The sequence below is a fragment of the Rhamphochromis sp. 'chilingali' genome (genome assembly GCF_963969265.1).
Source record: "Rhamphochromis sp. 'chilingali' genome assembly, chromosome: 20".
Lineage (NCBI taxonomy): Eukaryota > Metazoa > Chordata > Actinopteri > Cichliformes > Cichlidae > Rhamphochromis > Rhamphochromis sp. 'chilingali'.
The window spans coordinates 24,925,381-24,942,646 of record NC_137947.1 but is presented as its reverse complement, the minus strand read 5'-3'; the positions used below and the strand labels follow the sequence as shown (position 1 = coordinate 24,942,646).

Genomic DNA, 17,266 nt, shown 5'->3' with positions numbered 1-17,266 from the left:
AAGAACAAAAACATAATCCCACTGCTATTTCCTGTGGGTGGGATTTGATGACACAGCAAAAACAGAGAGTCTCACACACACACACACACTGCAAGAACCAAAACAAACAACAGCAACACAGTCAGAGGAAAAACATTCATCCACCCTTTTGGTTCCAAACACTGGATACCTGTAAGCTGTAAAGTCCTCTTTACATTGGAAGCTTTATAACAGAGAGATTGTCACACAGTATCTCATCATCATCATCTGATGATCTACATTCTTAATACAAGCGGAAAAACAGGGTTTAAATGCTGAAATGGAAAACGGTACTTAGTTATTTTATATGTCATGAGTGCAGCTGGCCATTCTTATTTTGAACCACAGTTATTGTTAATTTAAAATAAAATCCAAACTCCATCCCACAGAAATCTAATGACACAGCAACCTCAGTGCATGCTTATGAAGCACTGGAAGACAAACCAAGACAACAAAAGACCATGCATCAATCAAAGCAACATTTAGAACTCGGCTCCTCCAACAGACATTTTTGTTTGCTTGTTTGCAATTATTCTCATAGTCCATTCTCATTAGACACAAACCACGATTAATACCTGAAAGGTTAAAGACAGGTGAAGATGGCGTCCATAGCTATAACACTTTAGCAACCTACAGCCTTTTGGCCTTCCACAACACTACATTTTCTTTTGTCTAATATTTGAAACATCAACATGTTGGAGGGTTTTTTTTTCTATGAGTTTGTGTATGAATTTAATACTTAAAAACATAATTCTAGAGAGAGTGACAATGTGATATTTTTGAAGCCATCTTTATGAATTTAGGCATTTCTTTATCATCCCAGGTGCTACAGAACTGAAGTGAATGGAAAAGATCCTTAGTGATGCTATTTATGCCTTTTTTCCACTAGCAACCGCTCAAGTTGACTTTTAGGGCTTTCTGTTTGGTGGTAGTGCCGACTTGGCCGGGTTTCCAAGCAAGCCAAGTTGAGCTGAAAATGTGACGTCAAAACACTGCATGCCACTGATAGGCGAGGAAGTAATGTCACTGGATGAGTCATGAGGGTGACTCCTGCGCAAGAATAATACCGCTATTTTTTTTAGACATGGCAAATAAGGAAATGGGCTACACACAAACCAACACTGGTCCAATGACAAGATCCAGATGTATTTGTGCAAACAACAGAATCCAGAGGGAGCTAGACCATGGTTGTGTTGTATTTGTGTTGCATACATATAAGACATTAAAATGGTATAAAACTGTAATGGAAAACAACTGAAACTGAGTAGAGCAAAGTAGAGTCAAGTTGAGGTGCTAGTGAAAAACTGACCCGATTTCCTGCATTCCCCTTTGATTCTCACCGATGTCGCCAGTTGTTGTTGTTGGAAGGTTACTTTTATCTGCCTATAGTCACTATATGTCAGTCATAAATAATATAAACTTTATAATTTGTTACATTTATGAAGCCATTTCTATTCTACCGCTGTTTTTTAAAGTTTTTTACTTAATTATTTTTTGTTTTTAATTGGGATCTGTGACATTTTTACCATAATGTTTTATCTTATTCTATTTTAATGATCCAATGATTTATTCTACTTAATGTTTTGGCTGCTGTAATACAAGAGTTTCCCAAATTATTAGGAGAAATACAGTGGACCTTATCCTATTATGGCCTTTTATTTGTTCACAACTACACAGAGATGACGTAAAACCCAGTAAGTAATAAATCACCGGAATTTCCTTATAGCCAACCCTTATCTTTCTATTTTGTTCACACATGAGTGCTGTGCAGTTGTGGCTTAAATCATTAACTTCAACTGTGTTCTGAAAATGTTAAAGTTTAGGAGCAAAGCTGAATTTGTTTTTTTATCTCTAACAATCTCATTACTTAAAGCATTCAAGTAAAATGTGCATAAGATATAAGCAAATTTTAGAATAAGAATAATGACGCAATTTTGTGTGATGCAGTTGTATAAAGTCAGCTGATTTGAATGTCAACAGAAAGGTCTATGAAACCGCCACAGTAAGCTATCAAATGACTGTTTCACATACCAATGTCGACTTCCACGGCAACACCAGCAGAAACTGAACTGGAAATTTACTTTTTATTCATTCAGTTCTGTAGTCCTATTCCCCCCCTGCCCCCCCCCTCCGAAAAAAAAAAAAAAACTACAGTCAGAAGAGTTTGTGTTAGAATGACATCAGTGCAGACACTGCAGGAACAGTAGTACCTTCCGACGGGCTGCAAAACGGGGTGCACGTCGAGCACCGGGACTTATGGGAAGAAAGTGACCCCTGTACTTAAACTAAGGATTCAGAGGATCAGGGATGGGGAATAGAAGACAGGAGAGGAAAATAAAATGTGGGGCGATACAAGCAGTGCTAAAAAGAAGAAGAGAAAAACAAAAGTGAACCAAAAACAGAAAATGAGAAATAAATCTGAGAGAAGCAAAAGAAGAAGTGGATAAAAAGGAATGAGTAAGAAAGGGAAAGACAGAGCAGAAAGATGACTCACATGTGACAAAGAAAGGAGGGAGTAAGCATGGAGAGAAAAAGCTGTGAATGACAAAGGAATTTAATGAAAGGACAACTGAGGAGACAGAAGGAAGTTGAGGAAGAAAAGAAGCATGATCGAGTAAAACACAATCACATTTATGCTCGGCCCGACAAAACTTTGGGTTTAACAGAAAATCCTGAAGGTCAAAGGTTACCTCAGGCTCAGGGTCGTCATCGTCAAAGTCGTTGAAGGTGCTGTGGTCGGGGTTGTTGGATTTATCCAGCAGCTCAATCGCTAACGTCCTGCTGAGAGGCTGGGAAACAAAAGGGTGCTGGAAGAGAAACAAGAGTTGGAATCAATCCAGGTGACATCACCAATGGCACATTTTTAAACCAAATAAATAAAAAATAAATAAATAAACTGTACTGGGTAATATGTGATTCTTAAATAAGCAGAGCTGCAACTAATCCAGCAGCTCATTAGGGTGCTGACAAATTGATATGCCGTTTAAATAACAGCCCTAACTGCTGTAGCACACAGTGATGAATGATGCTTACAAAGCAAACTGAAGTTTATGCTTTCCTTCCATTATTTAGATCTTGCTTCATGCATCATGTATCACGTTGCTCCAGCTTCTTTTATACACAGTACCTTTTAACATCACAGAATGCACCTAGTACACATGTGAACGCTTCATATATAATACATGACACCATGACCACTTAGAAGTTTTAAAAGATATTGAGGACTGATCGAATGAGGAAAAAAAATATTGCAAAAGGTTAATTTTTTAACAGTGGATTTTTTAGTAGACTTATTTTGGAAGTCTAATGCTGCTTGCTTGAGGTGTAATCACACATCCTGTTTGGGCATCTTGTTTTAAATTTGGCCAATTTCAACCTTAAAGTATGGCTCGTGGGCAGTGATGCAACACATTAAAGTGTAGCTTTACAAGTAACCTTTTCACTGTGTGTTTTGAGATACTGGTCGGAACTACATTGGGTTAAAACAGCAACCCTTTAACCTGAATTTCACTTTGAAGAAAACAACCAAGTTGCAGGCAACAAATCTGCACAAAAAACTGCATAGTGTGTGGTAGTGCTGTGTGGTTGCTCTCACTCAGGCATGCGCCTTAAAAACTGAATACTGGGTCAGTTTGACACAGTAGTTTATATATGCACATTTTAGGTTCATGACAAACCTGCAGAGCCCACATGCAGGTGGCCAGAATAGGATTTCCACAAAGCAACCAAAAAAAATAGCAGCAGAGCTGGAAGCTATCCATCAGACCGCCTCAGAAAGGAGATCTGCCAAATCTGAAATGGCTTTTGATATTTATAAACACTGTTGAGCAATTTTGTCAGCATGGCTAGTTTCCTAACTTAACATAAAAGTTGACTGGGAAGCCCTATCATTTTTGTTTGTTTTACATCATGTAAATATGATTGGAGATGGACTGTAATGTCTGAAAGTTAAACTTTCCTCACCTGCAGCAGTTTCTCAGCTGTGGGCCTCTTTTTTGGGTTCTTGGTCAGAGCCAGTTTGACAAAATGGTGGAAGTTATTTGTCCTATTAGAAAAAAGGAAAAAGGTTTAATGTTTTAGCCCTGTAAAACGATAAAAACTGGTCATTTAAACAGCTGGGTGTTACATCTATAGCAAATGTGAGCAAGACCAACATATATGCAAGAGCATGACAGTCTTACCACTTCATTTTATCTTTCAACTTAGGAGGCTGGAAATTACTCTTTGTCATTAAGAACAGAGCCCTGTTGGGAGAGAAGAAATACAAATGAGAAAAATCACCTTTAACAGTGTAGAAAGACATGCCTTCCTAGCATTCAGTAATAAAGCCAATTTGATACACAATATCTACTCCAAATGACTAAAGCCAGTGTAATATATGAATAGAATAAAGATTAAAATCTCCAGGACATAAATATAGCAACATTTTGTAAAGTAACCCTTTAGACTTGTCACACAAAAATTATCTAAAGCTAATAACATTAATGTCTGTCAGTGGTTCTGACTTTTATTAAATACATGCAGAGATACATGGTAAGAATTAAATCTTCCAAATAATATTGTAAACATTCTTTACTATCATTGCATCATCACAGCCCGCACACACTCCTACCTCATTGGGTGCAGGTCGAACATGGGTGGCTGCAGTTCAGCCAGTTCTATTGCAGTGATACCCACAGCCCAGATATCACACAACTGGTTGTAACCCCCTTTCCTCTCCACCGCTGCTACCTCAGGAGCCATCCTATACAAGGAAACAAGACAGAAGGACTGTATGAAAACAAGATGCATATAAGAGGGAGGAATGATCAACTATCCAAATGGGTTACACAACTACACACAAGAACAGAATATGAACTTTGTACAGTATTTTCCAGCAGCAGCACAGAAAGTTCCCAACCTCAAATGCAGCTCTATGATTTCTCTACAACTAACAAGTACTATTTATTTCTGGGTTTTGTTCTTTTGCATTAAAGAACAGCTAATATAATAAAGAAGAGAAACACATTAGTTGACAAATCCCTATGTGTACAACATTGGCCCATTAGCAGCAAGCATTGTATTGAACTGCCATCAATTCCAATGGATTAAAGCACTCTAACAGAACAGGAAGAGTAAATGTATCCAACAAATCAGTGAGTGGATCAGCCAGAACTTCCTTTAGCTCACCGATGAAAAGGCTCAAGTAATTGTTTTTGGCTCCAGAAATGCAAGGTTAGAAGTCTTTCAGGTCAATTTTGTTACCTTATTTTAATCATTAATTTTTATTTTGATAATTGTAATTTTTTTCCATTAATTTTTTATAATTTTAATGCATTTGTCTCATATTTTCCTCAGTAAAGCACTCTGTATTGCTGAATTGCTTCTGTATGAAAAGTGCTTGCCTTGCCCTGTCCTGCTGGGTTTTATTTTTATTGTTCTACCTGCGTACCCCTATGCAACGTCAGTGAAGCTTTTGGTTAAATATAAACAACTTACCAGTAAGGTGTTCCAATGAATGACTTCCTCTTTGCTAGGGTCGCTGTGATCTGGGCTGATACGCCAAAGTCAGCTAAGGAATAATGAAGAAGAAAAAAACAAAAAGGAGAGGAAAAAGTGGATAAAGGGAAATAGAATTAGAGGAATGTAATGAAAAGGAAGAATGTAAAGAAATAAATACAAAGTGAAAGAGGAACAGCAGAGAGGCCAAGAAAAAAAGAAAGAAAAAAAAAACAAGTCAGCAAATGAGGCCATTCAGATTCAGTCTGTTGAAGCAGAAGGTAATTGCAGGCCTTGCGTGTTTCTCTCACCTAGTTTCACATAGCCATTGTCTGTCAGGAGGATGTTGGCTCCCTGTAGGGGAAGGAAAGAAAAAAACAACAAAAACAAAATATACTGAGCTTTAGGATAAAACACACAATTTTACACTTCAACTAAATTTTAAATAATACTACTAATTATAATAAGTATTACTAAGTATAATCTGAAAGGCAAAACAGTTACAAAGTGCTTTGTCATTGACTTAACTGGTAGTGGGGAATGACTATTCATTTTTCCTATAACAAACACATGCTTAATATATGTGGTTGTGCACCAACAACAGGTTTCCCAAGCATTTATTAAGCTTAGTCCCAGTGTAAAAGAATAATAATAATAATGATAATAATAATGCAAAAAACAGCCTTACTGAACCAAATGAATGACCCTAATTAACTAAAAATGAGCCTAATAGCTGAAGTAGATTGCTATGTTACTCACAAAGTGTAAATGTAGAGCCAATATGTAGATTTTCAGAAATCAGATTTAACAATTAATCATGACTATAACTTTATTTATGAACAAATCACTGCCCACTGCCTTTTTCTCCAAACTCACCTTAATGTCTCTGTGCATTTTGCCTTTATTGTGCAGGTAGTATAAACCCTGCAAATAGAATTACACAGCAAATGACGTTACCGTTACTATTACTCATAAAATAAGACAACAATAACATGATAAAGATGATGAAATTTTAAATCTTAATCTGGCACACATTATCAGTACTGTAGACACTACCTGTAGGGTCTCCCGTGACATGTAAGCTATCTGTGATTCTGACAAAGGCCCGGTTACTGGAATATTAGATTAAAAAAAAGACAGAAGGCATGAGGGGGAAAAAGAGACTATCAAAGATCACAGTAAAAATGAAATGGTTTGAATCATTGTGCCTGGGTGTCCTTACCATGATAGATATCTTGCAGAGAACCACCTCCACAGTACTCCATGCTGATCCATAACTTATCTCTTCTGCACACACACAAAGAGAACTCTGTCTAAGTGCATGTTTACATTTACTCACAAGGTATGAGCCCTTCGCCTCCTTCGATCTATCTTACACCAGCTTGTGTTTTTCCTCTCTGACACTCATACTTTTTTCGAATAAAAATATGAGTCACTTAAATATCAATTAAATGCACTCTAATAATAACCATAAGAAAATACTGCACTCCACATCTGGCACACACACACACACTCTCTTACCGGAGATAACTGCCAAAATAGGCAACGATGTTGGAGTGTTTACAGTCCTTCATCATTATAATCTCCTGCTGCACGACTGCAAAGTCCTCACCTTCAATAAAAACACACACAATATTATTATAGTGATCATTTAGTATGCATCTTGGCATTGTTATGACTTACAGAATAGATGGCTGGGTTTGTTTGCTATTTTCTGTTTCTGACAGACTGTTCTTGCACTTGTGTCTGAACCACTAAGAAGAGCATAAACTGAAGCAAAGCAGTTCATCAGTCCAAAATCATAAATTGTACAGTAATTAAACAAGTAAGTAAACAGTATTTCTTTATATAGGACTTTCTGCAGATTGAATTCATGACATGCTATAAAAAAACAAAACAATACATAGCATACACATTGGTAGGATATAGTTTAACAGCTGTCCTGTAATGTCTAGCAGTGTCCCCCAAACAATATTTTTTGGGCTTGATATTGTTAGTGACAAATCAGCTGTCATGAATTCAAAGTTACAGATGCACCAACTGATCAGATGGGGACTAGTTTTCAGGATTCCTAGCCTGGACTGGTAACCAGCTGCTCAACATCGTGTATGTCAAATTATGAGCCAGTTCCTTTCATGCATGTGCAAAATGTGCAAACTGACACTGGCAAATATTGCACACTCATACGGGCAGCCACACATTGTTAGTGTCTGCCTGTGGCTGTTAGCGACTTCTTCGCTGCGAGTGAGGGTGATGCAAAGTTCGCCAAACTAGATCATCAGTGAACTGGCATGAAAACTTAAATTAAGTATCGTCACAGAGCTGAAGATGATTAATTAAACTGAAGAAGAAAAACAAAGATAACAAAAGGAAAGTGGCCAAAGCTACGTGGCGTGCAGATGGAACCGCAAAGCATGTAGCTTCAATATGAGCCTCGGTATGAGCAGTGGAAGAAAAAGAGAAAAGGGTTGCTCCCCTGTTATCTGGTGAATGATGTAAGTTAAACAAGTTAAATGATGCAAGAAACGTACATTTGTGTTTTTATAGAAATCTGTTACACCTGCTTTTGTTTGGAAAGGTAAATTATGTGTACATTAACTCCTTTATTTTTTCTATTATTTACTTTCAGAGATGTTTAACAGTGAAGATCGTGTAACTTGTGCAGTTTAGGGGAACTGTAAAGTCTGATAACTGATTTAGTTATAAAAATACAATTCTGCATTGAAGAAAAGTTTATTTTTACCTTGTATTTGGTGTGATTTGAAATTTGGAATTTTCAAAAATTGGTATTAGCAAGTAAAAAACAACAAATAAATAAAAAAAAATACAACATCAGAAATCAGGAGGCCAAATAAAATTCCATTGCTTCTAAGATTGAACTCTAGATCTCCTGGCTTGATCTCCTCTCTCTAAGGAGGGAGAGAGAGTTGCACCTTTGTTGCTAGGTGGTTATAAAAAGCCTCTAAGTCTAGCCTCACTGTCGCTTGGGCAGTAAAAGTAAAGTAAAGTAAAGTGAACTAAAGTGTCATCATCGCTACTTAAAGAGGGAGGGTCGACTCAAGCAAAAGCACAGATGACATCTATTACCACAAAAAAAGAAAGAAAGAATATTTTAATGTCAAAAATGACAAAAACTCACTATCTACCCAAAGAAAGGGCATCTGAACAGCTGACTATTTGGATTATTCAAATATTTTACTTACTAAATGAAATGCCCGATTTAAACAAGAAAAAGACAAGGAAATTAACCTGTATGAGGGAAAGGACATAGTTAAGGGGGGGGGAAAGCACAAGTATCAGTGAGTGCTGGGTAAGAGGGCATAGTATGGAAAAGAGGTTTGTAATGAAGAACTTCACAGACTAAAATAACAATCTGTTGGTGAATCCTTAGAGAAAACATAGAAAGGAAAATGACTTACGAGCGAAAGAGAGATATATACGCACACTAAATACAAACTGGACAGCAACAAAAAGGGGCAGAAAAGGGAATAGACAAAGATGAAGAGCAAGATATAGGAATGGAAAGACAAGGAGTAAGATAAAGCAAAAATAGGGGATATAAAGGAATAGACACGAAGATAAGAACTATTATTTAGCAAGAAAAAGTGGGGTAAAGGATTTGAAAGAGAGCATAAGTAGGACAACACCTAATGATGCTCCAGGTGACTAACTCGTCATTTAAACGAGAGAAAAAAAGAAAGTATGCTATTTGATTAAATCTGGGACTTTGACCCTAGAACTGAAGAAGCTTCTCGGATGAGAGGTGAAACGTCTTCAAGCAACTTAAAGAAGTCCAGACGCTTTTCTTTCCAAGCTCCTTAGACTACGATGACCTGGATGACTGAGAACCTTCACAGACATATACTATTTGTCTTTTTCTGTCTTTTTAAAAAAAGAAAAGAAAAAAAAGACAGAAATGCAGAGGGTGTCCTAACATTTCTGAACCAGTACGTGTCATTGTACGTTTAATAATATAATAATAACATGTTTAACCAACTGGTATTTCCGGTGCCAACTAGCAAGGGTGTCAAGTTTTAAACGTCTAGTCAGCTGGTTGCGCACATCCCTAGATTCAGCAAGAAAATAAAGTAGAAAGAGGAATTCAAAAACATGAGGAGTAGGATACAGCGAGAAAAAAAGAAGGGAGATAAAGTAAGAGAGACAAAGATGAGGTAACTCACCGGGTTCCAGTTTGATGACTTTGATAGCAGCCAGCTCTCCTGTGTTTACATTACGAGCCTAAAGTATGACAAGAAGGAACGTGAGTCATTGTAGGCTTGAACATGAACAGCAGTCATTAAGCAAAGTTGTTTAAGCAACATCAAGGTACAACGTGACAGAACTGGAGAGCAGATAGAGAGAAACCCTAACTGTTTTCACTGCACTTCAGAGCACAAGAAAGACAAAACTGTAATGTTCATTAGATGAGTTTCAATCAGCTGAGAGGAAGCTGATAGAAACACCGAATCCACAAAAATGCCACCATCAAATATTGACGGTAAATATAATTGGTGCCTTTTTGTCATGAGTGGTTGTGTCGTACTTTTCAAAATCAGTTGTTTGTAGCCAGTATAGCAAATAAAAAATGTTCTGACATAACTCATTCGCAACCCTTTAAACCACAAACAGGATGGGGGAGGAATGTGTGGACTTGTTTTTCCTAAATTCCTGAAAAGCTGGCATAAGTCAGAAAAGAGGGGAACGACAGTACAGAGGCAGATTTTCTATAAATAGCAGACTGTTGTTTACATTTAGCAGGAGTGCTGATGGGGTCAGAGAGGAATTACATATGAAATATACATGAGGAAAAAGATTCTTTTTCTTTTGGGTGAGGCATGAATTGCGTGCTTCACTCAGGGCAAGAAAATGCCCAGTGGCCTGTGTGACATAGAAGCAGCACTGTATGTGTGAGAGAATGGGGAAAAGAGTCCAGCACATTCCACATGGGAAGGAAAAATGAGCTTCAATACTATGAACAACCTAGGAGTATGGTGACATTGATCTAATACATCGGCTTTTGGAATATTATTGAGTCTTAATGCTTGGTGGGGGGACATCACCATCAACATGACATCAACATCTCCGTTCATTCTGATTCTTGACACAAGTTCATATTAATTTAACATTAGGGCGACATGCATTTACATTCCCTAGTACACAAAATAATGACACAAGCACAAACATAGGGCGAGAGCAGGGTGACAGCCTCCCAGAATGATTTAGTACCTTTAAGACAAAAAAAAAAAAAAAAGGAAACGGGAGCTACTCAAGTAGTATGTAAGTCGTTTGGCTTCAAACAGACCTTCAACATAAAACAGTGCTGCGCAAAATATGCAAGAAAAGAAAAAAAAAAAAAGCTTAAGGGTGGAAACATCGAACTTGTTTCAGTACTTGAGCAAAAACACAGTGTAGAGTACATCCACGCTATGGATGCGAGGATGTGATATGAGCAGCTGTTGATGTGAGGCCCAAACGTAAGCTCGCTATACGAGTTCATATGATGCCAATCCAAACCCCGGAAACAGCTGGTTAAAAGCTCAACCCAGGATGCAAAATCTCAAATAGCAAATATTTTTTAATTTAAATGGATTATGAGACAATATTATGCAAGATCCTGAAGAGCTACAACGTAAGTTACTTTATTCATTGTTAAACTAAATTTATAAGCAGTTATGATATGCTTTTACTTACATTTCCAGATTTGTGTTCACATTTGACTTATGCTGTAGTACTGATATTGCACTATAATGGTGCTGCTGGCACTCTGTGGCCACAGATTCGCACTTTGAATCGGGCAGTCTGTCATCACTGACAGCAGCTCGTTGGAAAAATGATGATAAATGTCCTTCATTTGTTTGCACTAATAAATGATGCTCCCTGCACGCTGCAATCACAGATAAAACATTATTAAGTATGTTTTTCTCTTTATTGTCCTAAATGGTCACTTTGCGGGGAAGCTAGCCTATATAGGAGAGTAAAATAAGTGTACATTTTAACATAAAAAGACTATAAAATTAAAAACCCTTTAAAAATAAAAATAAAATAAGTATCAAAATGAGAATAATTTAAAATGCAATGTTCTTTTTACTGGCTGTGATATCACAGCAGGTATTGTTTTACCATGGCAGTCCATCTGTCTGTGGCAAAACAAGATCTTGAGGACACCTACACAAGAACTACCACAAAGGCAGAGTACAGCCAGACAGAAACATAAGGGAGGGACTCGCCACTTAAAAAAAAAATAAAAAATTCTGAAATTCTGACACATGACCCGACCATACTAGCAAAAGCCAACACACACACGATGATTTAAACAACCAAACTATGAAGTTGCAATTGTGTTGTTGCACTGACACAAGCACCTGTGTAGCAGAATAAATTAGTGCTGCCACAACCGCTCGGATGCTTTACTAAGAAGAACGCCAAAAGGTCAAGACTTGTTAGGCAGGAATCTGGAACATCAAGACTCAGTCACAAAACTTTACAGGTGTGTAGCTGCACTATAATGAAACCACAAGGGTGTGTCCCCAGAATTCATTGGCACTGCACTTGGTTTAATTCCATCACCACCAGGATACTGTGTGTCAGATGCTGTGAAGCATAAGGTGCTGACAGAACTGAGCAGTGAAAACAAAACAAAGTGGCACAAACAATGACTCAAACTTTACCGAGATCACTTCAGTAGTGTGCACTGTGGTCACACAATAGTGATGGCAAAATAAATTTAAGGGGTAACCACAGGAAAAAACAATGTTAATGCCAAAACACAGACACGTGAATTTTATTTTTATCCAACTATAGGATTTAAAAAAAATAAAAAATTCAAGTGAAGGAGGGGAACCAAGACCGATCCACATCAAAACAAAGCGGGGGGAGGGTGGGAGAGACAAAGAGAAGCAAAGAGAGGAGGAGATGGATGCAGAGTGGAGAGCAGAGACAGAGCGTCTTCAGACAGACCAGAGATGACTCATGGTCGCTCGGTGCCTCTGTTGGTGGCAAAAACACGGCCACACTCAATTTTAGAGGCTTGCTGCTGGGACTGACTGATGGGTATTCCATCTTTCTGCAGCCAAGGGCCTGAAGGTTTGATCATTTGTTTAAAAACCAAAGTTTAGGCAGGAACATTAGTAAAAACCTCTTTCTTCCTGAAATATTACAGTGGCCACAACACAGAAGCACACTGTGGTTCTAAATTTTACAAAGTAAAAGAAGTCAGTGTTGGAATAAAACATCTAACAAATTCTCATAAAAGCATACACATAGTTTTGGTGGCAGACTGTGGCTCAAGCGGTTTCCCCCTCCTTTCATGATTCAGGGTATCAGCTGCTCAGTTCAGCTCTTTTCATAATGAATAATTGTATTTATTCAGTGAGTGGGGTAAGTCAAGGGTGGAGGCAGGCCTGTTCATCACCCGGACATTTTTTTTTGCTTTGGGCATTGCTGTTGTAATACAAAAAGAATGTGGTGTGGCACTGTCTTGCTGAAATAGGCAAGACATTCCCTTGTAATTATGTAGCCTGAATTGCAAGAAATGTTGCTCCAATATCTGTATACAGATACAGTGTTGCAGTTGTGCTAAACCGATGTGCCACACTAACACACACACACAATGATTTTAGAACTTTACTCAATCTATCCTAAATGATCTTCAGCCCAGACAGGCATCTCCAGATCTTGGTTAAATGTCTACATGTCTCTTTCCTGTAAACTGTGCTGTATGGTACTGTACTGTATGGTACCATACATATACTGATTGGTACAGTTTAACCTTGCATAACCTTCCATATTAGCACTTCAGATCCCCATCCCCTCCTGTCTCCGTAAACTTGTTGCAGTTATGATCTTATACCCAGTTACCATCTCATCTTCACTTTGTCTAATTTCTTCGAACTTTGAGGGTGAAAAAATGTCCATTAAAAACTAACACACTTCCATGTAAGAGTGATCCAGTATAATCAGCTCCTTCTGCTAAAGGCCACTGAGCAGCTCCACTGCAAAAGCGCTGGAGTTAATGCCTGGCCCGGGGCAACAATTACAATAGTAGTTAGCCATTTACTTCCTTTGACAAGATTTCTCCAAGCGATTTCAGCTGTCCTTCCAATTACCACCACGCTTCACTGAACTTTAAGATAACCAGTGCATTAAGTAATGTCAAGTTCATGACTTAAGAGTTTCTGCTTTTAGTTTGCTCATTAACATTAATTACTCAACTTACATCTTAATTCTCCCTTAAGATTGTTACTTTTTTAAAAGACAAACATGATCTTTTCCTCTGCTGGTTAAGCGATGAAGCTTGAACCATTTTAAACATACTGGAAAAACATAAAAAGCTTACACAATTTTTAAACAGTTACTCTTGGATTTAACTTTACCAACTTGCTGATTAGTCTGCAAGTTAAGTTTATAAAGATGGTGTTCCATAAGTAACATATTTTGGCTCCATAGCTTGTTTACTCAAAGTTTAGTCCAATTCACGACGTCATTGAGCCATTACAAACACATGGCCCCAGGCGGCGGGGACAGGTGAGGTGAAAGCCAAATGCAGTTGAGTGCGCTTAATTTGTACACCTGTTTTTTAACGAAATACCCACTCATTCAAGTAGAACACCCATAAGCGCTGAGACACACAAAAAGAATCACCCAGAACTTCAAGTCCACTTCAACCGTTCTTTCTTTTTAAGCACTCAAAGTTGTACCATGTATGCATGCTGCAAATTATCAGTATAATTCACATCACTGGCATCAACATTTAGTGTCAGCCTGTGAAGTTGCATACCACGCACCTCACACACCGCTGTAAGTCCGACCCACCCAAACGTCTGCATAAATATGTGCACTATGTGTATGCAGCAACAGTGTTAGTGGAGTAATAGAAAAAGTACATTTATTCATAACACAAGCAACGATCGTCAAAACAGACATAAAAATTCCTTCCAGGAGTTTGGCATTTAGCCCGAGCCAGGGTTAAGAACTCAATATCATCACATCTTGAAATAGGATTTGATGCTTTTGCTATTACGGTGCCAGGAGTTACTGAACAACTTCAGCAAAAGCGCTGTACTCTGGCACAAGTATAATCAACAAGATGATCCAAACAACACAGAGATCTAAGGCCTTCCTAGTCCTTAGTAAAGAGGGGCCTATAAATTTCAGTGACATATTACTGCTGAAGAGCGCAAAATTACCCCTGCTGTATTTAAAACAATTGGTGTAGGTGGCAGTCAGCACAAATAGAACCCAATCCAAACAGACATTTCCGTTAAAGATGAGGCAAATTCACAGAGTCCATTGCATCTGAAAACTTGAGCTTGTTGCCAGGAATACAGGAATCTGTATTACTCCTCAAGCCATCAAAAAGGCATTTAACCAAGTGTGGTAAAATAGCGCTTTGTGTTTCTTTCTGTGTCATAGTTAAGCAAAGAGACTAGGAGCCACATATTTGGAAGTCCAATGTAATAACTAGCTCTCTTTATTTTCATTGTGGCCTTTCATTAGCTTTAATGTTGCCCTGATTTAATTTAAGCATTTAAAGTGCCAAGTAGGGCTGTTCTATATAACGATATATATCGGATGGCGATAAAAAAAAAACGTCTATCGTTTCATTTTACGCTATCGTTTGTTTCGTGGTGTCGCAAAATAAACTGTTTACGGCAATATTTTTTCATCCTTTTGATGGTCACTGTAGTGGCTATATTAATTTCTTAAAGTTCTCTCTTTCTCTTATATGTAATATAACCACACTACCTACGGACAAGCGCCTGTTTTTATGCGTTGTGATTAGCAACAACGACGGTAACAGCATCGCGTGTCCGCTTGTTTATGTTCCACATAAACCTTTCACAATAAAGCTCAAGATCCTGTTGAGACTTTTCAAAATAAACTGAATCACGTGAAAGAGCAGATGATGAGAATTTAAAAAAGAGCCGCCAGGTACTAAAAAATAAACCTTAGACTCAAACTTTAGAACAGGCTTTTCTACTCAAAGAAAACGGCGGCCTTTACAACTTATGTCTAAAAATTTATGTTTCATGCATCGGTTAAAACACTGGAGTCCAGCTACATGACGCGCAGCTGGAAACACTTCCCGCAAAACGAGCTGCCCGAGATTCACATAATTTACAGAAAATGTTACATTTTTGTGATTTATATCGTTATCGGGACGACAGAATTCTTATATCTGGATATGAGATTATGGGTCATATTGCACAGCCCTAGTGCCAAGTATTTGAAATGACAAAAATAATACAAACCATAAAAGCTGCATCACAAAACATGCAACACAAGAGTCAAATCAAGTAAGAAACAACTTCAAAAAGTAACAGTAGCAGCTCCTTTAATTCAAAAGAGCAAAACTTGCTGAGTGGAAGTTTTCCAGTTCAAATGCAGCAAATATGCTGCTTTACAAGGGAAGGCCCACAGACTTCCTCACATCACACCATAACGTCTTTTGTGCTCAACTGGAGTCACACCACTCACTGTGTGGATTGTGCAAACCAACAGCTAATCCTGGCAGACTCTTTTTATTACTCATTTAGGATTAAATAAAATAAAATGATCGACTCCAGCCTACAGGATTGTGCATGGACCTGTATTAACCTGATTAAGCTGAACTTTAAATAACTGGTTACACCCTCGTTCAAGATATTGTGTACCAGAGTGGGCTGCTGATTTGTTTACATAGTTAAAATGCTTTGAACAGGAGACTGACATGTCAATTTTGACAGTCTATACAGAGCAAGGATTACAAAGTGTTGCACAAGAGCTCTGAATTCATCTGTTAAACAAAGCATTTTAATTTTGCACTCCCTAAAAGAAAGGCAATTATGTCTACGCTGAAAATCTTTGATCACACACTAATCCCAGGAATACACTGTCGTCCTGTACCTCGGATGAGGCTGACAGAGCTGATCACACCCACTGAAGATAATGGTTCTGCCTCCACCTGACAAACTACTGTGCGTTTCTGACGCACCCTAGAAGTATCTCTCCATGTTGTAAAGCTAATAACACTTTCTTACTCCATTTTTGTCAACTACATATAGGAAAAGATGCTGACAGGAAGATAGAAAATCCAGTCCAATTTCAAAATAAAAGACCCTGTACCAACTAAATGATCTGACTTACGCTGTGCAAGGAAGTGAACAAAACTGTCAGAAACGCAGTGTTTTTTGGTTTTAATGTGATCCCTGCTTGACTGCAGGCAACAAACTTTTAACATTAGCATTTTTCAGCAGCATTAAGGCCAGGATTAACACCTACTGACACCTCATGGATGCTTAGCTGCCATGCCACAGTACTCTTGCAACATAATGGCAGTGCTGGCTTACCACGACAATTTGACTGGTATGTGGATGCCTTCACAGAGCCACATTTACACCCTTAAAATTTGACATCACTCAGACCCTCGCATATATGCAGAAGCAGAAAGTATCACATCTGTATTATACCTACTGTAACAGGAAACCAAACTACAGTATCTACCACGCTGCATGACAGCACAGTCACAGTGTTGTTATTACCAGTTCCTTGCCACTGCACTGCATTATTAATTACCCTGTAAACATGCAAGTTATCGGTACTTCGCAGCACTAGTGGCGCAGAGACAAAATCCTGCAGAGTAGATTAACAGGATAGCAACTAAAATTTTCAACGTACTTCACAAACCATGCATTGCTTGAAAGTATGTACTCTGAAGTCTTTATACTCCACCACAGTGAGAAAACAACTGAAGGAACAAGGACAAAAACAGGATGGTTGTGGACCAGCAGCT

General features: G+C 38.1%; 1 protein-coding gene across 10 annotated transcripts in view; it reads right to left on the bottom strand.

Moving 5' to 3' along the window:
* The window catches only part of LOC308388274 (mitogen-activated protein kinase kinase kinase kinase 3-like), a gene marked incomplete at its 3' end in the record, with an annotated part of 53,475 nt that overhangs the window by 31,404 nt on the left and 4,805 nt on the right, over positions 1–17,266 (bottom strand). For all 10 annotated transcript variants that reach the window (XM_080868876.1, XM_080868880.1, XM_080868881.1 and 7 more), the window contains exons 2-12: positions 9,678–9,735; positions 7,018–7,108; positions 6,719–6,783; positions 6,553–6,608; positions 6,373–6,420; positions 5,808–5,850; positions 5,497–5,569; positions 4,631–4,762; positions 4,200–4,262; positions 3,982–4,063; positions 2,709–2,825 (exon numbers count right to left, since the gene is read on the bottom strand). In XM_080868876.1, the coding sequence (XP_080725002.1) occupies positions 2,709–2,825; positions 3,982–4,063; positions 4,200–4,262; positions 4,631–4,762; positions 5,497–5,569; positions 5,808–5,850; positions 6,373–6,420; positions 6,553–6,608; positions 6,719–6,783; positions 7,018–7,108; positions 9,678–9,735 (828 nt within the window). The remainder of the gene's footprint in view (positions 1–2,708; positions 2,826–3,981; positions 4,064–4,199; positions 4,263–4,630; positions 4,763–5,496; positions 5,570–5,807; positions 5,851–6,372; positions 6,421–6,552; positions 6,609–6,718; positions 6,784–7,017; positions 7,109–9,677; positions 9,736–17,266) is intronic.